The 24549-nt window shown below is 42.9% G+C and overlaps 2 protein-coding genes across 3 annotated transcripts; one reads left to right on the top strand and one right to left on the bottom strand.

Annotated features, from left to right (window-relative positions):
• The first annotated feature begins 9 nt into the window (after positions 1 to 9).
• On the top strand, positions 10 to 3705 carry ino80b (INO80 complex subunit B). Its single transcript, XM_027022488.2, has 5 exons — positions 10 to 331; positions 756 to 945; positions 1559 to 1692; positions 2005 to 2177; positions 2598 to 3705. Exons 1-5 carry the CDS (start codon positions 289 to 291, stop codon positions 3057 to 3059), a joined length of 1002 nt encoding a protein of 333 aa, XP_026878289.1. The 5' UTR covers positions 10 to 288; the 3' UTR covers positions 3060 to 3705.
• On the bottom strand, positions 3703 to 23391 carry intu (inturned planar cell polarity protein). Of its 2 annotated transcripts, none has more exons than XM_027022487.2 (16): positions 22993 to 23391; positions 20411 to 20982; positions 19767 to 19852; positions 15511 to 15717; positions 11985 to 12100; positions 11481 to 11570; positions 11092 to 11169; positions 10374 to 10557; positions 9819 to 9872; positions 9610 to 9672; positions 9267 to 9473; positions 6709 to 7254; positions 5861 to 5955; positions 5468 to 5657; positions 5114 to 5253; positions 3703 to 4588 (listed from the first exon to the last, which is right to left on the bottom strand). In XM_027022487.2, exons 1-16 carry the CDS (start codon positions 23082 to 23084, stop codon positions 4477 to 4479), a joined length of 2832 nt encoding a protein of 943 aa, XP_026878288.2. In that variant the 5' UTR covers positions 23085 to 23391; the 3' UTR covers positions 3703 to 4476. The 2 variants fall into 2 exon arrangements, with proteins under 2 accessions (XP_026878288.2, XP_026878287.2); XM_027022486.2 differs by lacking the exon at positions 22993 to 23391 and adding an exon at positions 22163 to 22419.
• Positions 23392 to 24549: the final 1158 nt, after the last annotated feature.

Genomic DNA, 24549 nt, shown 5'->3' with positions numbered 1-24549 from the left:
AACGTTGGATTAGTGCTACACCGGAAATAGATGCTGCTACAACGCTAGTCAGTGTTTGAAAATTAAGCAAACCAGTGCATTTATCGGCGTGATTTTTTTAAAATCGTACAGTTAATACGCCGTTTAAAGTAGAGTCCTGGTTTGGATAATATCGTTTTTTTTCCCCTGAAGCCCATAGTTTAATATTTGGATGCATCTCGCTTAGCTGGATAACTAGCGGATGATTTTACAGAGCATGGTTGCAGTGTTGATCAGCTAGGTCGCTAGCTTGGTGCTCAGAAAGTGTCCATGGGGAAAAGGAAAGACATGATCCACCCCAGGTTTCTTGTAGGTAAGTATGTACTGGCTATACGCGGCGTCTACAGTGACTTTACGAAGGTACTACCGTGCTAGCTAAATTAGCTTGAGCTAGCTAGCTGGCTGACTGAACTTCGCCAAAGAAAGACTACGTTAGACAGAGCAGTATACCGCCAATCCTTTTTTCTAGATGTATTTGTGAGTGCAAGTCACCAATCTATTTATATTCATCTCTGCATAAGTACTTGGGCCATAGTTTCTGTGAATATTTATAGTCAACTATGGTAGCGATTTAGTCTTCCAGTGATATGCAGCGCGTAGAGAACATGAGCTCTGCAATATCCCTGGGTTAGGTCTCGCAAGTTTAGACGTTCAGCTGTGGCATGTACGAAGTCGAGTAAAATACTATATTGTCTGGATCACAGAGGTGTTATGCCTTCTTTTTTTTTGCTCTTCAGGGGATGAGGATGAATACAATGTTCACAGGAAAAAACACAAAAAGCACAAAAAACATAAGAAGAAGCACCACCGCGACGATGGTCACAGCTTCTCCTCTGAGGCTCTGGAGTCAGACTCTGGCATCGTTCTGAAACCTCCACAGCTTAAACTGAAGATTAAACTAGGAGGACAAACCTTGGGCACAAAGAGGTGAGAGTTGTAATATAATAAGTTTCTTACATCAAATCCCAGATGGCATGTTGTAAGTGGAACTGAGATTTTCTAAATATAACTAGCCTTGCAAAGATTTTTAAGTTATTTACACACTCACCAAGCATGTTATTAGAATTGTCCTGCTTTCACTTACACCTTTATTAGGTACACTTTTCATATAGACGTTTTCTTAAGTGTGTGACTACAGACCGAAGCCTCTCTGCTGAGATGCACAGTTTGTTAGCCACCCTTCAGCCTGTTTTATCAGAGGTCCATGTCAATCCAGAGGACCACTTCTGGCCAGACAATATTTGTGTGACGGGCAGAAATAATACCGCCCTGCTAGTTGCATGGTTGTGGGTGTTAACGTGGTTCATTGGTGTTGGGTTTTAGCATGTCGGTGTCAATTTCCAGTTAACAGCAATCCTGTGGTCAAAATCTGGGTGGTTGCAGTATAGCTTGCTCAAATTGAGCATGTCTACAAATGGGCCACAGTTTGTAACTTGACACCTACAAAGAAGGTGTGTCTCATAAAGTGCCTGGAGAATGTATGAGTGACAGTACACTTAAAGAAACGTATTCACCATCCGTCTTCTTCACTACGGGTCAGTGTGCCAACCTTTACGGTGGTTCCAGAGGCACTGCACTCCCTGTCTCCCCTGATTGTGGATAGTGACGAGGAAGACTCTGATGAAGATGAGCCCTCTGAAGGAGTCCCCATTGAGCAATACCGTGCTTGGCTGGGTAAGGCGATGCACAGTGTGTCTGAAGGTTTTCAGTTTCACTGAATTAGAAATCTTCCAGACAAAAAAAACAAAACAAATGTCACCATGCTCAGGGTCTTTGTAAGCAGCACTTTTTTCATTGCGTTTTTCTGATTTCTTCTTTCTGACTATTTCATTTGTTCTTCTGACTTATGTTCAGAACTACAATGGATCATTGTTGTCATGCAAAGAAATAGTCTTTCCCCCAAATCGGTTTAATTAGGATGGTAAAGAGAATCCATTCAGAATCTCTCAAAATCTTTTATAGTGAACAATGTGCCTGATTTTCCAGATGAGGACAGTAACTTGGATCCCTCTCCTCTGCCGGACATGGACACAGACTCATATTTGGAAGGTCCTATGGATGAGGAAGAGCGATGGCTAGATGCTCTGGAGAAAGGAGAACTGGACGACAATGGAGAGCTGAAGAAAGAAATTGACGAGTCTCTTCTTACTGCCAGACAGGTATCTTAAACATTAGAAAATGTATAGTTAATGCATTTGTAGAAATGAGAGGCACTTTGCTTGCAAAGCTGAGGGCGGACCTCTGTCCAGTATGTCACTTGTCTTTGGAAACCTTTTGTACCTTGCTGAAATTTTTATTACATCTACATCTTTAATGTTGATTGCAGTTACTCCCTGGAATCAGTTAAGCCAAGTCTTAACTACACTTATTATGGGGTAACTGACTTATAATTATTTTTGATGCTGATGGCTGTTTGTGCCAAACATATTCTTTCCTTTAATAAACGGATTCTAACTGGTGTTATTTCACATTTTCTAAAGTCCTACTACTAGGCGAATTATCAGTGAAGATAGTTTTTAGTTGTTTTTAATCAACTTTTCTTTGTTTATCTTTGTGCATCTCCGTGTGTGTCCTATTAGAAAGCGCTCTTGCACAAGCAGCAGAGCCAGCCCCTGCTGGAACTGCCCATGGGCTACAAGGAGAAGGAGGTGACGGCAGAAATGCTGCAGAAGCGCGAGGAGCGCGCCCGCAAGAGGCGCCTCCAGGCCGCCAAGAAGGCAGAGGAGAACAAAAACCAGACCATCGAGAGGCTTACCAAAACCAGCAAGGCCAAGCTCAAGAGCACGAAGGAACGCAAGTCCAAGCAGGCACAAGTGCCCATGGTGAGGTACACAGATTCGGCCCAGGGCATGGGAGTGTCCTACCCTGCCGGGGTGACTGCCCCTACCCCTGCTCCGCGACCACCTCTTCCAGCTCCAGTGAGCTGTGGGGTCTTGGGGTGCTCAAATCTGAAGAAGTACTCCTGCTCCAAGACTGGGACTCCTCTCTGCAGTCTGGACTGCTATAAGAAGAACTTGATGCTTGTGGAGAGTGCAGCTTAAGGAGCTCATGACTTAACCCAAAACATGGCTAAAAGTGTATTTTGAAGGGTGCAAGTTTATAACTTTAACACAATATATTTCGAGAAGTTGGTTACAAATGATGCCTGGAAGGGATTGAAGTTCATTCAAAAACACGATCTGGGCCAGTTTTCGCACCGCCTCAGCTTTTACATTTTGGGTGCTGATGCTCCAAGCTGGCACTCTAAATTATCTCTGGCAGGACTTTTTGTTAATATACTCAGTATCTCAAACTTGTTTTCCTTCTGAATTCTGCATAATTTATTTTATTTGCATAATTTATTTTTCAGGTGAGTGAAACCAAGATTATATTTTGAAATTTAGAATTCTAAATTAACGAGTAAGGAGAATCTGCACCTCTGTAAGTACACCTTTTAAAACTAATAATCCTGACTCTGCTTTGACTGCTATTCAGGATTCTCACACCATTTACCATTCACTTCTGATTTAATTATGTTAATTAGCAGATAAGAGCCTTGTGCTGAATCAGTTTAAAAGTGAACATTAAACTCAATGTGTTTAATATGTTTAGAGCGTCAGTGTATCAAGGCTTTATTGCTTAGGCTCCTTGATGCTTCAATTCTATTTTTGTAAAAGGTATGGAATAAATGACACTCTTAAAAGGTGACAGCAAATCTTTTGCATTTATTTGATATGTGAACATGACAATCCTATTTTGATATTTTATAGAAAATTGCTACATCATAAATAAACATCTTCCTCCATATCATAAAATATTAATAAAGCTGGACATGACTATAAGGTGGTTGTTATGCCAACAGCATGGATTATCATGGCATGCCTTAACGTTCATTCATTCCATTTGGTCCAGCATGACAACGGGGAGAGGGGGTGAACATAATCCTTCCTAGACTATAAATATGATGTCTATAAAATAACATGTTTCTAACTGAGTAACTGAATCCTTGCATAAGTTTTCTATAGTAGAAATACAGGAGCTTGCATTACTGCCCTGTTAGCTGGATTCTGCTCTTTGTACACATCATGAACTGAGGTATAACTTGAAATTTTTCACTACATCCGACACACATAACTGACTTCCAACATCTCCTTGCAGGCAGTCCAAAGGCCTACAAGGCACTAGCTTTAGTGAACGCGTTTGTCAGTTAAACATTCAGTGACTGGATGACGCATCTGTTCTGATCCCATGAACAGATTTTATGAAGTAGCAGGGCTGAATTCATTCATTCTTTCCTCTCTATTACAATAATTGACTAGGCCTTTAAGGTTTATACAGCGTCCAATGAGTTTTCCACATTAGGGGTGATATTGGTTATGTAAAACCTTTCACCAAGCTGTGTGCATCAGACTTGTGCTTCCCTGTCACAGGTGCTGTATTAAATTATATATAGTGTGCCCCAGGAATCCTGACGACATATCACATTGCTAAGCCAAATGACAGCCTGAATGCCATCTCCACAGGAACCTCTGCCACGGAATCATGGAAACACACGTAGAACTCCTGAGGGACAGGTTCCAGAAGCATCCGCCTGCAACATATAACAAAAGATGTCCTACAGGGAAAATCTATTCTGATGTCCTTCTATGTGTGGTTGTACAGAAGAACAAACACCACCGATTTACAGATAGAGGAATAATGGCACTGTGTGCATTTGTGAGACTGTGTGTGTGTGTGTGTGTGTGTGTGTAATGGAAAAGGAAAACAGACAGCATGCCTGCCATCTTAGCTGTGCTTGGGTGAGATTACTCTGAGGCCAGCTGCAGGTGATTTGTGCTCCACTCAGCCCTGGTTACACTTTCTTTGCATTACATTAATCAGTATGAGACCACAAACAGCCCACATAGACAGGGTGCCTGAGTTCAGTGTCAGTTCAGCTGAGATGGAAAACATTTTTGTTTGGTTAAAAATACTCATCCGCTTACTGGATGTACTTCAAAGCTGGAATATTTCAGTTTTCCTCAACTGACTGTTTCCCATCTAAAACAAAATGCACTTTGCTTATACACACACAGATGTGTGTGTGTGTGTGTGTGTGTAAGTAAAATGAATGTACCCAATAACCCAATATGTCATGGTGGGAGCAGGTTTCTTGTGGTCGGTCCAGTTCTCTGGTTTGCACTGGAACAGAACACCATGTTCTCTAACAGGTCCAAGCCCGCGAGAAGCCTGTGGTTTATCACCTCCTCGCCTCTCCTGTTACCACACACACAGGATGGATGAGTAACAATACACCTCTGCAAGGTTAAACATTACTGACACAATGGAGGAGTATTATGTATCCACATGCTGCAGCACTCATGGACATCATGGGCAACTGTCTCACTGATATTCTCATACATACCTACTCTCCTACCCATTATGGATGGTGTTAGACCCTTCACTCCCCCCCCCCACACCCGCCTCGTACCCGTGACGAGAGGCTCTGCTGGAAGGCGTGCCGTATGGACAGACAGCAGTGATGAAAGTTGCGGATGAGCTGCGGGTGGATAGAGCCGCTGAGCTGGGAGATCTCGCGGTGTGTGGGTGCGATGAAGATGCCCTGCACCGACTCCATCATAACATAGTGGAAGAGTGTGTTTTCCGCACCTGCCGTGAGCCTGGCCCAGGCACAAACACGCGCACGCGCACACACACACACACATACACACACACAGCATGACTTTATTTAGCATCAAGTTCACTAAAATCAATTTAACCAGAGGAGTATCTCAATCATGTTGGACCAAACTGTGAGAACCACTGCATGCGTGTCCACTGAGCGAAGACCTCATCGTGTGCCTGCTGGGCCCCACCAACTCACTTCAGTGTGTTCTGCATCTCCTCGACCTCCCTCTCCGACAGGCTCTTCTTCAGAGAGCCCAGGTAGAACGGGTTTGGCTGCCTTGCTCTGGGGAGCTGTGGACACAACACACAGAGATTGGCTCCATAAAGCCGACACAGGCACAGCCGTTTAGCGACATTAACACTGAACCTAGTTACCAGAACACTGCTGCAATAAGCAATATAGTGACTGCTTAACCCACAGACTGGACAGTCTTGTTTAATCTTTTGCTTGTATCAGGTGGCTCTCTCATAGGGGTGATAACTAGGAGCACCTAGAGCTTTGCGTCTGAGACCAGAACATTCGGTGAAAGTGATCATAGGGAGTTTCCATTGTCTTTACTGTATTTGTCTTTCTTTATAGTGATTTATGAGTTACAGACCTACATTCTACATTCTGCAAAACATGACAGCAAAGCTAGAATGAGGTGAGTGATGTCCATGTTGGATTCAAATCTGAGCCTCCCCATATTTCTACATGTCTCAGTGTGGGAAAAAAAACAAGGAGGAAAAGGGATGATGAATGACTCAATGGTATTGCATAGAGATGACCTCTCTACAATAACACAGGCAAGGCACAAGCAATATTTAGCATCTTGGTGGGCCAAGAATTTATCTGCACTTTCTGTGCCAGTTAGTTAATGAAGGGGCTGTGCTACAACTCTGACTTTGTGTTATTAAGATAATGCTGGATTAAGTTACTATGTATATGTTTACAAACAGACAAACTTAAATAAACAAACATTACTATGGCACAGAAGGTCACAAATGGTAAGAAATAGGAACTCTGTTACACTGAAAACTAAAGCGCAATAAAACCACATGCACCTTAAACAGTCCTCCACTGCTGCCACTGCCATCTGAACCCCCAGAGCCCAGCGAATCCCTGCGTGAGCCAACAGGGGGCATCCTCCGTGTAGCGTCAGGTGTTGTGTGAGGACTGAGTCCCGGTGTGAAGGCCCCACCTAAGTCCCCACGTCCTTCGCTCCCACTGTCTGACAGGCTCCTCTGTGGGCTCGGCTTCCTGCCTTTCAGCCCTGCAGAACCGGAGCCTGGTCCCATCTCTCCAAACAGGCTTCGGCCAATGGCACCAGGCGAAGGAGGTTTGATGGCTGCCGTCAGCCTGTTGAGGAGAGGTGAGCTGCCAATCCCTTCCGGCCGGTCCCGCCCGCCGGAAGGAAGAAACCAGTCAGCACAGGACAGGGAAGGCATGGGCGGGGCGGAGAGGCGGTCTTCAATGGCAGAGTCGAGGCTCTCTAGCTGAAGGAGAGTGGCTTTGACCTGGTCTACATAGATGCAGTCAGGACCAGGGGAGCCAATGGCAGGCGACGCACAGCCGCCCGCCTCCAGTAATACACACTGCATAAAGTGCCTCTGGAAGATACAGGAGCACAGGAAATCAGGCATAAACAGGCAAACAAGGGAATGAACACAAAATATTTGTTTTAAAAATATTCTCCTTCCATAATCATTTTCTTTTCACGTCAATGACATATTGTCCTTATGGCACTGAAAGAGGAAGAGAACGGCCACAGTCATGGCCACTGCTGGCAGGGTGAGAAAGCACATCGGTAGAGGAGAAGACAGCAGTGACAGAGAGATGGGATAAGGATGGAAAGTGAGAGGTTGGAGAGAAATAACTGAACGTGTGAAAGCACAGGGTTGCTGGATGAAGACCACACTGGGTCGGATGTGTTACTCAGCCTGCATTAACTCAGCAGAAGGGGAACAGAGCTGCAGGGAGGCATCTGAGAGGATATTAGATAAAACAGCATGGAATATATCACACACACACATACACACACACACACACACACACACACACACACACACACACACACACACACACACACACGTACACAAATGTACACACACACACACACACACACACACACACACACACACACACACACACACACACACGTACACAAATGTACACACACACACACGCGTACACACACAGACACACGTACACACACGTACGTACACACACACAAACGTACACACACACACACACACACACACACACACGTACACACACGTACGTACACACACACACAAACGTACACACACAAACGTACACGTACACACACACACGTACACACACACACGTACACACACACAGAGTGTGTGCTTTGGAGATCAATGCATTTGGATAAAAAGGTTACATATGTTACTTTATAAATATACAGTGTAAACTGCCAACATAAGCAGAGGAAATTGGGAAAAGGCTGAATCTTTCTTTCAGTTCCTGAGTTTCACTGAGCTGGTGACATATGATCAAACACGTCATCTTAGAATGGAAGATATGGAGATATGGGAGGCTAATTCACTCTGCACTCTGTCTGAGTCCTCAATGACACAAATTCCTTTTGCCCATGATCAAATTTTGCACACATACGAGTATGTTGAACAAAAACACCTACACGTGGCATGCAGGCCAACCAAACATTGCGTGGCATCATCATAAGAGTTCAGGAGCCTGCTGTTAATTAAGCCTCCACCTCTGAAAGGCGATGACAGATAACACGGAAACAAAAGACAATCACAGTTAAAGAAAAGTGACAACCATGCTGTGGACATGTCCTCACCACTTTCTGAAATGGCTGGTTTTATCCCCACCAAGTTTTGAAAATGTATTCTGAAAATATATCAATGTTTCCTGAACAAGCCCTCCTTTGCTTCTTTATTCAATAAGAATTAGAGTAATAATATACTTGTTTTAGTCAATAAATCAAAACGCATGATCCTAACGACAGAATCAGCAAACATTCATACTTATAATTTGTCACAGGATGCCGAAATAATAAACGCAAGATAACTGATGTTTCCTGAATTATTTTGCAATTAACATAAGTAGAAAATGTATTACAAATATATTTTAAACCATAGTGCTGACAGTTATTGTATTGCTCAACATCGATAGGCTTAATACACATGCGCATAGAACCTTTCATAAACCTCTTCCTTTCAGTGAGAGCACTAATTTCTTTTCAGTGAACGCGCAAGCCCAAGGACGTAATTTCTTAACAGGAACTTGAGGAGCAACTGAACTGAATGAACACCTGGTCCACATTTGTATCACTAGCACTTTTCAAAGCAAAGTTACACACATGTAAACATCGAATACACCCAACATGGATACTGCACTGAGGAAAATGCAATCTTTAAGAAAGAAAAACTGCAAAGCAAAATTATCTGGCAACAGTTCTGTTAATTAATGTAAATAAGCAAAAACTGTTAAATTGTAAATGGGTACGTATCAGACATATTCATCAAGTGTTCATCTATGAAGAGAAATATCCCATTTATTACCTACATTCAAGATATTTTTATATTTATTTTTAGTGTACTGATGTAAAGGTCTGCTATATCATGACACTTACCAGGCCTACAATAAGGAGGAAGAATCGGCCATGGGGTTCGTGGTAGCCGGGGTGGGGCGTGGCACAGCGCTGGGGGAAAACCTCCCTCCATACCACCAGCTGGCCCACACGCTGCTCAGTAGGCAGGCTCAGCAGGCAGTAGTGCTGGCAGTACAGACACACGTCCCGCAAGTCCTGCTTAGGGAGGTGGTTTGCGATCAGGTAGCCCTGTGGGGGACAGACAGTACAAGAGGAAGGGTGTTAGGGAAAGTAGCCGGCACTGTGTTCTTGCACTTGAGACACAGATCTGAGGCTCCCATTTTAGCATGATGAGTGCAGTGAGTCAGGCAGGACCGTCACTCACCTGGTAGAAGAGACAGGAACCCAACGTGACATACAGACGCCTCGTGCCATAAAAGTCTTCTGACTAATCAATCAAAGAGTAGGAGAGAGAAAAAGAGGAAGAGGTAGAAAGAGAAGATCTAAAAGTTATAAAACAAATAGTTATTTCATTTTTATATAATTAGTCACATAAATGCCCAAAAGAAAGATGGGTTGATTTTTTTTACTCACCATCTCACCAAAATCTGATGACTCAAAGTCTGACAGAACAGTGTCCACCTCGACCTGTGAAACCAGAGGAAGCGTGGGGGCGTATCAGCTAGGAGACAACGGAGGTGCACATCTTCTGTTTCCAGAACCCCCAACACATCTACGTACACAGTTTGAGAGCTGAGGGTCGACATTCAACACCCCCGAGTCAATTCTTGTCATGGTGCCATAAGTTAAAATAACTTTGGATGACCACAGTAGATCTTCTGTGCTAGCTACTACATGCTAGGCCACAGGATATGTAATCTAAACTAAAACATCTGTATATATATCTTTTTCTCTATGCACCCCTGGTTCTCTTCCTCAGTTTGGACAGAGCACTCTCCACCATTTCACTGCGAGTTATACTGTGTATGACTATGTATGTGACGAATAAACCGAACTTGAACTTGAACTTGAAACAGAGGCACCCTTTGCTTAGTATTTAGGACAGGCACCTTAGACCTTCTAATTAATCACAGAAGAGGATCAGTGTGGGGTTTAAAGCAATGTGTCTGCCTTGAATAGGTCACCTGCCTTGATATCCGGCGGTAAAGTGAGCCAGCGTACGGCTGGTAAACCTTCCAGGAAGAGGGTTCTGGAAATGTCTTGGGGGGAGGGGCCAGAGCCATCACTCAAACAAGAGAGCTGCATGAACCGCTGGAAGAACAGGCAGAAGAAATGATCCAGCCTAGAAGCATGCTCCACTTCACAAAAGGAACTGTGGAGGAGAGGAGACAGAGAGAGTGAGAGAGGGAGAGACACAGGGAGGGAAGGAAAAAAACAAGAGAGGGAGAGAGAGACAGAGAGAACGGAATGGAGGATGAAAGGGTGAGGGAGAGAAAGCAGGAAGGAAAACAGTGAGCCAGAAAGAACTCCAGAGCAAATAAATCAGTGCTCTCTGATTCCCACTCGACAGCAAAAATCACATTGTTCTTCACACGCCCACACACACACACACACACACACACACACACACACACACACACACACACACACACACACACACACACACACACACAGCCACCCCCACACACATATACCACACACCCACACACAGGCATTGTGACTCATTTTAACAAAGTAAAAGACACATTCAGTTTTACAGCATTTACAAAATGCTAAAATGTACACAAAAAAAAGTGCCCGAGTTGTTTTTTTTTTACATGGAATGAGCCTTAATTTAAAAAACAGAGAAATCAGCAGAACGTGTGTAGGTTTGGGTTTAGGTGGAGTACGTCAGAACACCACCCACCTGTCCAGAGAGCCGTACATGACTTTGAGAGTATGCACAACGCCCTCAGTAATGGTCTGCAGATGCAGTAGTGGCACCCTGCAGGACCAGACAGGGACACACATCACGTGACAAAGTTCCACACTGACAAGACACCAAAATACAGCTCAAGCTGATCCGTACACAGCCTGTACAGACCAGCATTCCACGTCTGGAGAGCACAGTGCTACGCCGGTTAGTGACTGCCCTGCGGTAGCATGCCTAATTCAGCTCAGCATCAAAGCATTTCACAGGCAGATCAGCTTTAGCGCTGACACTGATGCACCCCGCTACAGAGTGAAAAAAAAAAACAGCTGATTACCACTCAGTGCTTTTATTGGTCGGCATTGGCATCATTAACTGTTGACTACCTGTCAGCGGGGAGGCCGATCACCAGCAGGTTGGATCCCTCCTTCCAGTAGCCCACGTGGACCAGCTGCTTCTGTAGCAGCAGAGAGGAGCTACACACAGCAGGGGAGAAAAGGACAAGAGCGAGAAAATCCAGAACTCAACACCACCCACTGACAGAAATCTCGAGTAGCATTAGTCATCACTGACAGACATCATCAAGAGCTGAAATGTAACATGTCGCTGCCTGGAGAGAGAGAGAGGAAAAGAGAGAGAGGGTGACAGAATATTAGAGTAAAAAGAAGCGCCAAAGAGAGCTAAAGAAGAAAGAATATATGTCATTTCAGCAAGAGCTGGCTGACAATTACTGCATTACAGCTAAGAGGACAATATAATACACATATAACCACACACACAAGTACATTCCTACACACTAATGAAATACACAATATGACTCAATTGCTAATGGCATAAAAGAGTACCAAAAAAAAAAACCAACCTCGGTTTTTTTCGGTGCCTGTGCTCACCTGACTATCTGTCCTCCGGTGACACACTCCAGCATGTCACATAACGTGAGGAAGATGCCCCTCACCGACTTCAACTGTGTTGCTGCCTCAGACAGTGGGTACTGGTACAGGATCTCCTGCAACAGACACGCACATCAAAGAACAGGGAACACCAAAGAACTTTACTGTACAACCTCTGATCACTGCTTGCAAAGAACATTTGGACTGGTCTCTCGAGAGTTGCCATTGGACCTGGGTTTCTATCTTTGTCTGTTAGATGCTTCCACTTAGCCTTAATCTTAACCAAACCCCAAACTGCAGGTTCTGTTGATGCTATTAGGCCCCCCGGGTTCTGTTGGTTCTATTGGGCCACTCAGGTTCTGTTAGTTCCAGTTAATCAGAAATCTGGCCACCTCAGGAGCATGGCAGAGGTCACAGCAAACGCACACATTATATGTCTTACTGGGGCCTCTGTTGTTGCATCTGTTGGGCATTACTAAACCCTGGCTAGGCAGCTGCAGCAACTCCTGTAAAAATTGAACCAGTGTCCTGCTTAGGAATGAGGTGGCATGAACAGAAGCAATGGTTTCCACTAAAGGGTTGAAGGCTTGTAAAGACAATCCCTCCTCTAGTTTAAGATAATAATAGGTAGGGAACAGGTGGGGGTGGATGCGCAAGTTCTGATGTATTCAGAGAGGATGAAAGCATGGGGAGCCTCCTTTACTGAGCTCTGATTAGTATGCAGAACAGGAACACTTCAACCAAACAGCATTTAGAAACTTGAAGGCAGTGGGAGTGTGTGTGTGTGTGTGTGTGTGTGTGTGTGTGTGTGTGTGTGTGTGTGTGTGTGTAACAAGAGAAGGGCTGAGAAGGAAAAAGTGAAAGGGTCTCACGGTAGCACAACAGAAATTGAATACACATTCCCATACATGGGTGCACAGACATGCACGCACGTACGCACACACGCACACACACACGCACGCACGCACACACACACACACACACACAAAACAGCAAGTGAACATCACAAGTGTAGATCACTAAGTTTACAGTTAAAACACAGAAAGGATAAGATTGTGGCAACTGTTGCTGTTAATGTTGCCACTGTAGTTGACTATGAAGCCCAATGCTGGAGCTACAGAGCTTGCCATAGCTGGAGCTGAGCAGGTCATGTTTGTAGTCTGTGCTCATCTGCTGTGATAACACTTGCCTGTGCTGGACACCTGTGCTCCTCTAGATGCAAGATACCACTGTGAAATATGGAGCTTCAGAGCTCATGCTCAGTAACCCTCATCTCAAGCTCCCCTGGCTTGAGTATGCATTTTTAAAATGTATGTTTTAGTTGAGCCTTAAAACACAATTTCTTATCACCTGACTAACTGTCAGCCTCCTATGAAAGTAGATAATGTGTAGTGGGGTTTCCATGTACCTACAGATATGATGATTATTGGACTGGTGTTTCTTGAATAGTGGACTAATTTTCAGCTTAAAATGGGATGTTTAGCCGATGTTCAGTGCAGTATTCAGCACTCATGGTCCAGGTTACTCACACATAAATTTACATCACACTGAAGAATGACCTAGTTCAGCAGGTACCAGTGTTTAGACCCGGGATGCAACCATGATGTTTTGTGTGTTTTTCTGGAAGAGTGCTTTTTTTATGACCAGTTAATGAATAAAGCACCAAGTAACCAGTCAGAGGCCATAGCTGTTTAATTAAGCAACACCATGCTTTGCTTTTTCTCCACTCCACAACTTGTCATCACAACCCAATGAGGCATTAAAGTCTCCCATGAAAACAACATTGCCACATCTAGGATTTCTGCACAGAGCAGCATCAAGGAACTCCTAGAAGGCATCAGGAACTCAGGAGTGTTACAAAGCCACATTTCTCAGAAGAATCCACCAGGTCATAAGGCATTTGTTGATGCCATGAGGAACCTCAGGAATGTGTATCCTGTACCAACTTATGCCAGCTCATGTACAGTAAGGACAGTGCATCTATAAGGTTTGTTATTCCAGTCATTATTACCCAGGAGGGTGCAAACATTTCAAGCTGCCATCGTCACAGTCCAATGGATGTCTCCAGAAAAGGGAGGCTATAGCTTTCTGCCCATGTGTGAGCAGACAGGCTTTGTTTGGGGCCTTATTTGTAGACCCTTCCATGAAACGGGGAAATGAACAGTGCAAACCCTATACAGGGTTGCTAACTCATGAAACTGCTGAAGGATCTACATCTATCCCAAAATCTACATCTTCTAGCAACTATCAGACATTGTGCTGCCTACTTACAGGAATCAGGCTAAGGACTTCCAATGTCAACCCAGACCATTACAATACCCATGTGACCAAGGAATGTTCAGCACAGGAAGCACTAGCCTGTGCTATGAATGTGTGAAGAAAGGGGCATGCAAGCCTTCCTCCAAAAGCCTTTTTGGATCACACACACAATCAATTCCAGTGGCAAGAAAAAAGAACTCAAGACGACCTTTATGTGAGTGCAGTCGCAGAGGGTTGCGAGGGTTTCATCTGCACAGACACACATGGCCCACCACATTTCCCCAGCAGTGTAAACCACTTCCTTTAGATCCTCGCTGTGTTAGAAAGACTGGGGAGGTAAAAAAGTTGGCACTGCTGCATCCTGTGGTTTGGAGCAGCATGAACCTCATGAACACACACAGTCTCAAAATTCAGAAACGCACGTTTCAAAACTGCTGGAACATAACCACTCAAGACTGGAAGAAGGCGGTGGACCCTAAAAAGAGACTAGTGCACTCTGGGCCTGCTTCTCTTGTGGAGTAAAGTAATTCAGCACATGAAAATCAATGCTTACACACTTGATAGACTTCATTTGCAACACCCTTAACAACATGTGCAGGGAAAACATGAACTCCTCTGATGTTCCCTTTCTGTGCAACGTGGACCGAAGGTGAGGATGGGGGTGGGGCTTTTGGGATTTTTTGGAGTTTACACATTTTCAGTCTTCCAAGACTGGACTTATTCTATATTCCATGGAGTTTGATATAACTGCAACTGTAAAACTTTAAACATTAAAAGAGTCTATTGTGTCATTAACAAGTGAGACCCACTCTCTGGAAGCAGATGTTACTAAGGAACAAATGTGCTGGTGTATATTGTTTGGGATGGTAAGCTCAAGCTGTAGTTGGCTTCTGAAACCACAATAATTGTAGCTCAGTTTGGAAGCTCTGAACTGATTGTTTTATCCTTTCTATTCTGTCACTATAATTTGAACATCTACATCATGATGAGAGGTGGTTATTAAACCTACATCCTCACTGTTTAATGGCTTGTCCACATTTCCTAAAGAAGGATACTCCAAATGTGTACACTCACTTTCTTTCTCTCTCACACACACACACACACACACACACACACACACACACAAACAAACTTACAGGTAAAATGAAGACAAAAAGAAGCTGGAAGCCCATCTTTTAAGGACGTCTAAGTCAGCATGTATAAGAGTAAGACTGGAATAAAAGAGGAGAAAAGAGAAATGGATTGACACCTAAAGTGAAAGACCGACCTCCTCCTGAGGTGACTCTGAGTCCAGTTTGAGTGACAGGTACATGACAATATGAGGTATGTGCGCTACAGACATCTGGAGCTCCACAGTATCTTCCCCCCAGAGGAGACGGACCAGCTGGCTGACTGCAGGGGAGGGCCTTGGTCTGGGCATTGCGAGGTCCATGGTGCCCACGTCTGCACTGGCAGTCTCCAGGGTCAGCCGCACCTAAAGAGGGCAGAGACAAGGAGAGTCAGTGCCCTCTGATTACCATGGCGATAAAGCAGGCCTGAAACCAAACCTCATCTTCAAGTTATGCATCAGTTACTGCCATTTCTGGTAGACTATGGCATTCAATACTGGTTAATAAAGCCTGACATATAATAAATATCCATATGACTCTTTTACAATAAAATAGTCAAAGAGGAGCAGTGCACTACGTACAATACTGCCTTCAGTCTCCTTACATAGCATTAGCAGGGAGCTACATTTTTATTATCACACTCTAAACAAGATGCAGGCCAAAGCTGAAAGGACTTCTCTATCTGAGATGAGAGCTGGCTGAAATCTAAAGGAGAGAAGTCGTCCATTTACTGCAGCTATGCTGGAACCACCATTTCATATTTCATAAGACCATCATGTGTTTTCTCTTACAGGAAGGGGAGAGCCAGCTTGCTGTTGTTGTCCGAGTGTGCTTTTGTGAGGATTTAATGAGGAAGTGATCAGAGAGGGAGCTGAATGCTGATAATGGAAGACTGTGACTGCCACATACGGGGGTGGGGGGGACACGAAGTCAGAAGATGCTACAATATCCCAGAGACTATACCAAACTGCTCTGTATACCTCCCCTGAATACATGAGAGACATACGGAAATATAGAGAAAGGCAGAGGCCCCCAACCCCAGTCCTGAAAAGCTACCCCCCTACATAGTTTAATTCAGACCCTAATACAACACACCTGTCACTAATCCTTTTTAATGAGCATGCCAATTAGTACAACAGAAATGAAACATACATTGGAGCTGGAACTAAGTCCAACCAAGTGTAGCTCTCTGGGGACATGAGAGAGAAATATACCACAGATGAACCTCAAAAAAATGTTTCCGCATCAATTTCAGCCTAGCACCATCATAAGCTCTGTTGAATCTTTTCACGATGGTCTATGGATTTCCTCCACGGTTCACTCTTATTTTAGGATTTTCTCTCAACTAGCACACTGTGTTTGACTTGTTATGCACTTGAGATAAGCCAGAGCTGTGAGCAGTGACTTTTGAGCAGTGTTTCACAGCTCAGTGCACAAGCCCTCTCAGACAGATAATGCTTTTTGTTCTGACCCAGCTTTCAGCACACCCACACCAGGTACTCCCAGCAAAAATGTGAACAGAAATTGGGTGTGAAACACTGCTTTGGAAGAAGGAGGAGCCCCACCCCACCCCCCAAGCGTGCAGGGCCGTAGCTCTGTAGAACTGGAGCTGAAGAAGCCCACTGCGCTCTGATGTGTTCAGGAACAGCATGGTCAAGGGGATCTGTGTGGCCAGGGACTGATACATGGAGTTCTCCTCCATCTGGTTCCAGTAAAACTATGGGCACACTATTCAAAAACTCAGTTATTTTAAACAATACACTACTTCTTATTTTTCTTAGAACTCCTGCAGGACTTGCACCCTTGCATTAGGAGTCAAATGTCTCTGGCTCCAACTCCAACTCTTCTCTTGCTCTGAATGTAATAGCAGGAAAAGTAGCAAGCCAGTGGAGAGGAGCTACCCTACGGCTCTACTACACCTGAAATACTGCAGTACCATCTAAGTGTGTAGAGCAGACCAAGAGAGGAATGATCCACCCTGGTCCAAATAAACCTTACTGGATCAGACTGCCCTGTGCTACTGCATAACACTACTTGGTTGGAGATAAAACAAAACAACAGACATTCCACTGCTGCTGAAGCCTTGAGCAAGTTTATTTCCCCTGCTAAATGTAGGTCTTAGTGAGGTAATGGGGAAAGGGGGTGCTACAAAACTGACACATGGTTACATAATACAGTGCTGTGAAAATGACGAGCAGGGTTCTTCTTTCTCTGAGCTCCTTGCAGACCCAGAGGAGAACTGCAGTGATTGCAGCAGGATCTCAGTGTGTGCGTATGTGCTTGTGCCACAGGCAGCTGGAATGCAGTGAGGCAGAGTTAAGAGTCAACAGTGTGCAATATGTAGCAGCAGGGATCTATGGTGTGCTGACCTTCAGAGGGGGTCCGCTACCCTCACTGTCCTGAGCAGCCCAGATCAGAAATGCTCCGTCACACTGATTCAGATCAGTCATATGAGCTGTAAATAATGGACAATACTCTGGAGCCTGAAGGACCAAAAACCACCCTTCAGTGGCAGGGAGGTGAAGAGATGTTGAGTTATCTGACAGTACCACCACTGACTCTGACAGCAAAACTGCATATACAACAATTTTAACATTCACCAAAAGCTTTGGACATTTGTGGACCTTTGTGACCACAGAAAAACCACAGAGACCAAGCTGAATTTGGGCCTCAAGCACCGGCAGTGCTCTGCCCGACCAGAATTCAATACACAGGAATGTGCCATTTCAATGCACTGTGAACCGCAACTCAGACCTCAAGATAATAGGTTTTACAAAAAGAATGTGATTCAGTGCAGTGGTCAAGAACATGAGGTTGCAAGTTCTTTTTCATGGGTTCTTGAGTCAAGTCTCTACGTGTAACATTAATATTGGCATTGAAACATACTACTTTACCCTGCGCTACTTATAACACCATAATACAGTATGAAAAGGCAGAAGTGTGGTCTAAACGCTTACTGGCAACTAACAGCATATGTACTAAATGAAATGTTGTAATCCCATTAAACCAAATTCAGAAAAAAAGCATGGCCATGTATCGCACTCATGTTATTTTGTGGGTGATGAAATCAGAAGTCAAGTAAATAGTTTTTCACACTCCTGTGGTGTCATTTTTTCCTCTGTGATCATCCTCTAAACCGCCATCTTTCTCTCCATCTCTGTCCAGCTGTTTTGTTTTTTTTTTCCCGCTCCAAATGCGAGCAGTACTGTAACCACTATGGCTGCCGTGCCAACTCTTCTCTGTAATTTCCACATTGCGTCCTTCCCAGGCTGCTGAGCTGAATGTAGCCGACTTGGGGAGGCTTCAAAAGAAAAGGCTTCTGGGAAATCAGCAGCTTCCATTCCGCATGTAGAAAAATATGGCAATGATTGATAGCTACTATCTTAAATTTCACGTGCAATTAAAAGCATATCAACGCATACAGTGCATCACAACCTTAAGTAGTAAAATAAATTCCAAATAATAATAATAAACTCCAAACTTGGACTTAGTAACAACAACAAGAAAAAAAAAAGTCCAAAACAAAGCGACCCAAACAGTTAGGGGATACAGTTGTTACAGTCAGGCCTTACGAACCAAACCATGCTGCACAAGTGAAAATCATTAGCGCAGACAACTACGAACAACTGGGGGTTTTCACATAGCTGGTCTTTGATGCCTTAAAAGATTTTCTCCTCATTTAGCTAACACACAAACAGGGCATGTGGGGACAAAGTTCTGTACTTTGGAACCAGAAGTCTGTGTTTAAGGGATTAATTTGTCTTAGGTTACTTTAAATAAAATGTTTTAATGACACATAAGCATTTAAATGAGCGGTTTCGGAAAAGGCCCCTAGCTGCTGGTTGGTACCTCCCTAGCCACAACTACATACTTGCTCCTCACTCTTCAATTTTAGATGTTCTTTTTTCAAGTTTTGCAGAGCTCTCAAAAGAAGATGACTTTCCACATTACCAAGCCCATTAAAAATAATCTTCCCATGATAAAGCCACATTAACAAACATAAGCTCTGCATGCTGCTGACAGTGGTGTTCTTCTCATAAATAACAAAATGATTGCAACTTCCTTTCATAAGCACAATCTTAATGTCATTGTCATAGTGAAAGACCCAGAACCCAATAAAGTACATTTTTAAAAAGACTATGAAGAAGGATCTACCAGTTGCAGTGAAAAATGTGCCCAGGTGAACACTGTACTTTTATGACCTTTCTACTGCTTGTTTAGGACATTTCTACTGTTTCTTTTCACTGTGCAAATAAAAGTACTCAGCCAGCCCCCTAGACATATCATGGATTGTTGAGGCAATGCTGATGATGTTAGAAAATGTGTAAAAGATAGAAAACGACTATTGCTACACACTATGTGTTCACTGTGGTCCAGCAAGCACACACATACACCAACTTAAACACACACAGACCTGTGTTGGTCCAGGAATACATGAGAGAACTCGCTCAATATTCTCTGAAGTAACATCTACGTCATCAACAGCAACAAGAACATCCCCTAAAGAAAACAGAGTCAGAGAGACAGTGAAAGAGACAGAGCGAGAGACTATGATCAAAGCTGTGTTAATCAAACATTTGGCTATAATCATCTTTGCCACAAACATGGAATGCATTTGTTTGATTCTTCAATTAAGTAAACATGCAGAAACGGACCTCAGCAATTTGGCTACAACATTCTGCTATTAGATACATTATCTGCTCAGAAATGGTCTCTTGATTCAGCACAACAAAGCTCTCTGCCACCTGCCTTTGGTAGATCTGTGTCCCCCTATCTCTGCTATACAGACCTCACCTAGCTTATTTAAATGGTCTAATTGCTTTAACATGGGCAGGCATTTCAGCATTTCAAAGCCACTCGTAAAAAACTACCCCGTGGTGGTTTGCTCAGCAGTGTAATTGGACTGTATGGAACTGAACTACTGTGGATTTTACTTGCATTGCCTCTCTTGTAAATAATTTAGTAAAATAATATATTTTGACATTTCCTCTCACATCTAGGATGCTTCCAATACCCAATCTGCTCTTTCCAAAGGCTCTTAGGCTCAGTCTTCCTTACCAATCAGGATCTGTGCACATTTGCTAGCTGGGCTGTGGGGTACCAGACCATGGATTACAAGTCTCTCCCCCACACAGCCTCTCTCATCCCCGCCCCGGTGGACCACTCCCAGTAAAGCCTCCAACAAGCCCCCTTTCTCTTGCGGAGGAAGGCACACATTGGCCAGGCGTTTAGGGTTCAGGTAGACACACACGTCCTTTTGATATGACTGTTGTACCATCAGACATGCCCTCTGCCCTGTCTGGTTCTTCAAGATGGAGGGCGGCTGCTGAGCAGCAGGGCTGCTGCCTTTTCCACCGGCCCCTCTTCTTTGTGATGGTTGCCGCTTCCTTCCCAGGATCTTAGCAAGCTTTTTGAGTTTTGGTTCTGATTTTGCACTGGAGTTTGTGCGTCTCCTGCCTTCGTCAGTGATGATTTCTGCCTCTTTTTCACTGAAACGGACGTGATTGGTGGCGGCAGACTGACTGGCGGTGACCTGGGCCAGAACAGCTTCCTCCTCTCCCTCACTTAGCTCCAGATAGAACAGTTCACCATTCTTCTGGACATCATCCAGCCACTCAGGCTCCACATCACTATGATACAAAACAGAATCCATATTAGCCTTGCCAAAAGTCAACACTTTCAGAAATGTGATATTATTATTTCATCAAATGACCAAACAGAATAAAACAGCTATAACAGATCAGCTCTAAACCACACAATTTTCTTACTCAAAAAGAGTACATATGTCAGCATTCAGCCATTAGTCTATGGAAAAAGAAAAATGGTCTGGACCATTAAGCACTACCATATGGAGTGAAATTTTATGATTGTGAATGAGCTTCAGGTTTTATGTACTGTCACTAATAACATGTAATTTTATCCAGCATGATCTCACTGAGTAGTGTGATACTCTACTTTCTGTGACAGGCTGACTTAGATTACATGGTATAAACTTATGGTATTCACTAGTAAAACATTCCATTTGAACATTCAATTTTTGTTGTTGTTCACTCACTAATCCAATTTTAAATAATGATGTCAGCATGAATGTGATCTGGAACAAGACAAATCTAAATCATTATATCATTAGCCTCTACCTTTTTAAACTATCCCCCTCTTAGGCTGATGTAAAAAATATTTAACCACCGGAACAATTTTGCTGCCAGTACTGGGTGAACATTGTCACAAAAGTCACGACTCCTCAACGCATGCATCCCACATCCCTTCAACACAAAATACTCTTTTTCTTTAATAAAATTAAAAAAAATAATAAAAAAAAAAAGCTGATATGCACCTAGACGTACGTTTTATTCTCTCTCTAAATTAAGCCACACCACTTCTGTGGTGAGCTTTTGCAAACCACGTCCATAAATTCACTAAACATGAGAAACAGCATATAATTATTTATGAACTCTGGCTTTCTAAATTGGAAACAGAAATTGCCCCAAATTTGAAAGCAAGCTTAGAAAAACGAGCTGCAATGACTGGACCAAAGCTCTTTCAATATTTTTATTTTAGGCCATTATTTTATAAGCTTGAACTCGGAGGTTGCGGATTCTGTAGTATCTTAATACAGACGTTACCTACCTAACAGTCTTTATTGGCTAGAAGAATGCAATAAAGTATAAGTATTAAGACACAAAGTTGGCGACGGTGATAGCTAGTTACCCAACATGCTGGGTTAGGCTAAGGGGTTCAAGAAGACATTTTCTTCAAATCCACTTTTTCTGATATCGTTTATACAAAGTGTACTTCAAGGTTTTGTCTTACTCTGAGTAGTCGGAGTAACTGTAACTCGACGCCGTAGAATCTGTATCGTCTCCATCGTTTACCCCAACCACCTCATTTTCTTCGCCTTCAAGACTCAAAGCACGCGCTGAATGATTCTCTAGTTCGGTGAAGTGTTTAGAGGCCATTCCTACATGTTTTAACAGCTATTAAAATAATAATCGGCCTTTGCTGTTTTTATGAGGCGTTTGTCTTCAGCATATTGAGGAAAGGCGACATAACTCGCCATGTTGTATGCATACGGGGCCTTGATGAGTGCCACGTGACATGTTATCAAAACGTGATTGGTAAAAGTTAAGATTGCCATAGCAACATGGAAGCTTTCTGTTGTACAGCATGGAAAAAACGTTTGCTTTAGCTAATGGAAATGTCAACATTTCAGCAAGGCTATACGCACAAAGAGGTTATTTTCAGTAAACTGAAGAATGACAAAGATAAAAAATGAACCATAAATATGAAATGTCAAATTGGCATACATTTTTCTCGTGTTGTTTTCTACTATATATATTCCACTCAACGAATTTATCCGCATGAAGCCTTTATCCCACAAAGATAATATAAACACATGAACAGCAACATACTGCTGTCGTCGCTTACACAAAAGGTGCGCAATCCGGCTTCGAGCGCAACATAGTTTGCTCTCATCCTGTTGCACGAGATGCTCAAATTATTTTCTGCATTACCCTTAACCTCAGTGACAATAACTGACAAAAACGCCGTGGCGAGGGGCATGATATTACAAAGATAACACAAGAAGCCGTTCATTAGTTCACGTGGATCAGAAATAATTTCGTTAAGTTGCCCAAACTCACCTGTAAAGGAGCACACTCCGTATAGAATCAAAGTCCTCCAAGTTCGTCGAGACAGATCGAAACGTTCTCCCACTGGAACATGTACTGAACATTATGCTTCATGCTTTCTGACTGATTCATAAATTAAAGGCAATTAGGAAACTTTGCTCAAATGTTCCGCGAGGACGGCTTGACAGGGATCACGGGCCACATATTGCATTTGTAAAATTTACATTAAAATCCACTTATCCTTGCATGCTGCTCTAACCGAAAGATTATCTATGGTTATGCAATAAAAGTATCTCAAATGGTTGCTTTCGAATGCAGTCCCCTTTTATTTTTCGTAAAAGACAGACTAAAGGCAAATTTCATTTTCTTGCCTTTCTTGAGTACTTCTCCAGATCGTTGTGGTCAAATGGTTTTCATACCAAGTAGAGAGTGAGAGAGTGCATGCGTGTACATGTGCTTAAGAGTTAGAGGGAGAGAGGGAGAATGGTCGGCTTGCCAACCATTCACAAATTTTCTAACCTTTTGTGCATTTTAACATTCCCAGTTTAAGATCCAAAACCCACGCGAGATTACCACCAACATAAAGCGGCAGAATGGGTCTCTCGGAGAAAACTGTAACCTCTCGATATGTGAACGATTGAACAGGTTACGATTAACCTCTCAGGATATTTCCCAGAACCTGATACGTTTACCTTATTTTTAACGAGCAGCGCGTTTTCCATACTTTGCTGCTATGCTAAAGTATTTAAATTGGAATGTTTTTATTATTGGTATGATAACATTTTATTTTATATTGGTATAACAACAGCAGAGAGAAGACTTAGAAGTAGGACAAAAATGGTTACATAAATATGGAAAAAGATATGCTCAGATTTATAACGCATGTTTTCTTAATGCTATATTCATGAAAATGTCATCTTATCCAGTTTCCGCTTTCTCTGACGACAGATCGTTGGGCTGACAGAATTAGAAAATTAAAAAGTCCGAATGATCGCGAATAGGCTAAATATATATAACTGATATATAATATAGTAAAAATGAGAGAATCTTTAACAAAATTACACGATATCTGAATATCTGAATATTTTTGTTATTGACCAATTAATTTTCTGCATCATCTAAATTTCTCTCCAGGGGAGATTCTTGAGTAAGATATTAGTTTCTAAATTTAATTTGCAATAAAAGTATAAACGTCTTTAAATACAATTAATTTCGCCATCCCAGAATGCTTTGCTTCGATAAACGAATCATTTTGTTTTCTTAGACTCAAAAAAGCTCATTTTCAGTTGGCAAATACGTTAATTAGAATGCCATTAAGCAGTCAGGAGGCCAAAATTACAAATAAACATTTGATTTCACTTATGTACACTAAATTCAGAATATTTTTATTCAGTTAAAACGGAAGTCCGTCTGTTAAACAGGCCCTCGTGAAAGCAGTTCCAAATTCCGAGTTCCAATATCTGAACGAGTTCCCCTCTTTTCTCGAAACAAACTACTGTATCCATTATTACTACTAATACCTTTCACTTAAGTTATACTTTTATTACCAAAAAACCCCACTTAAACAAT

This window comes from Electrophorus electricus, chromosome 19, assembly GCF_013358815.1.
Source record: "Electrophorus electricus isolate fEleEle1 chromosome 19, fEleEle1.pri, whole genome shotgun sequence".
Classification (NCBI taxonomy): domain Eukaryota; kingdom Metazoa; phylum Chordata; class Actinopteri; order Gymnotiformes; family Gymnotidae; genus Electrophorus; species Electrophorus electricus.
The sequence above is the reverse complement of the archived record's forward strand: the minus strand, read 5'-3'. Positions and strand labels throughout refer to the sequence as shown.

What these genes read in the sequence shown, in the direction of transcription:
- intu (XM_027022486.2), bottom strand. Translation starts at nt 22,308, where the DNA reads ATGGCCTCTAAACACTTCACCGAACTAGAGAATCATTCAGCGCGTGCT. An exon ending in CAGAGTCACCTCAGGAGGAG is followed by an intron (nt 12,101 to 15,510) that starts GTCGGTCTTTCA and finishes TGTCTGTTGCAG; the next exon opens with GAGATCCTGTACCAGTACCC. An exon ending in ATGACATATTGGGTTATTGG is followed by an intron (nt 4,589 to 5,113) that starts GTACATTCATTT and finishes TATATGTTGCAG; the next exon opens with GCGGATGCTTCTGGAACCTG.
- ino80b (XM_027022488.2), top strand. Translation starts at nt 289, where the DNA reads ATGGGGAAAAGGAAAGACATGATCCACCCCAGGTTTCTTGTAG. An exon ending in GCAATACCGTGCTTGGCTGG is followed by an intron (nt 1,693 to 2,004) that starts GTAAGGCGATGC and finishes CTGATTTTCCAG; the next exon opens with ATGAGGACAGTAACTTGGAT. An exon ending in CTCTTCTTACTGCCAGACAG is followed by an intron (nt 2,178 to 2,597) that starts GTATCTTAAACA and finishes GTGTCCTATTAG; the next exon opens with AAAGCGCTCTTGCACAAGCA.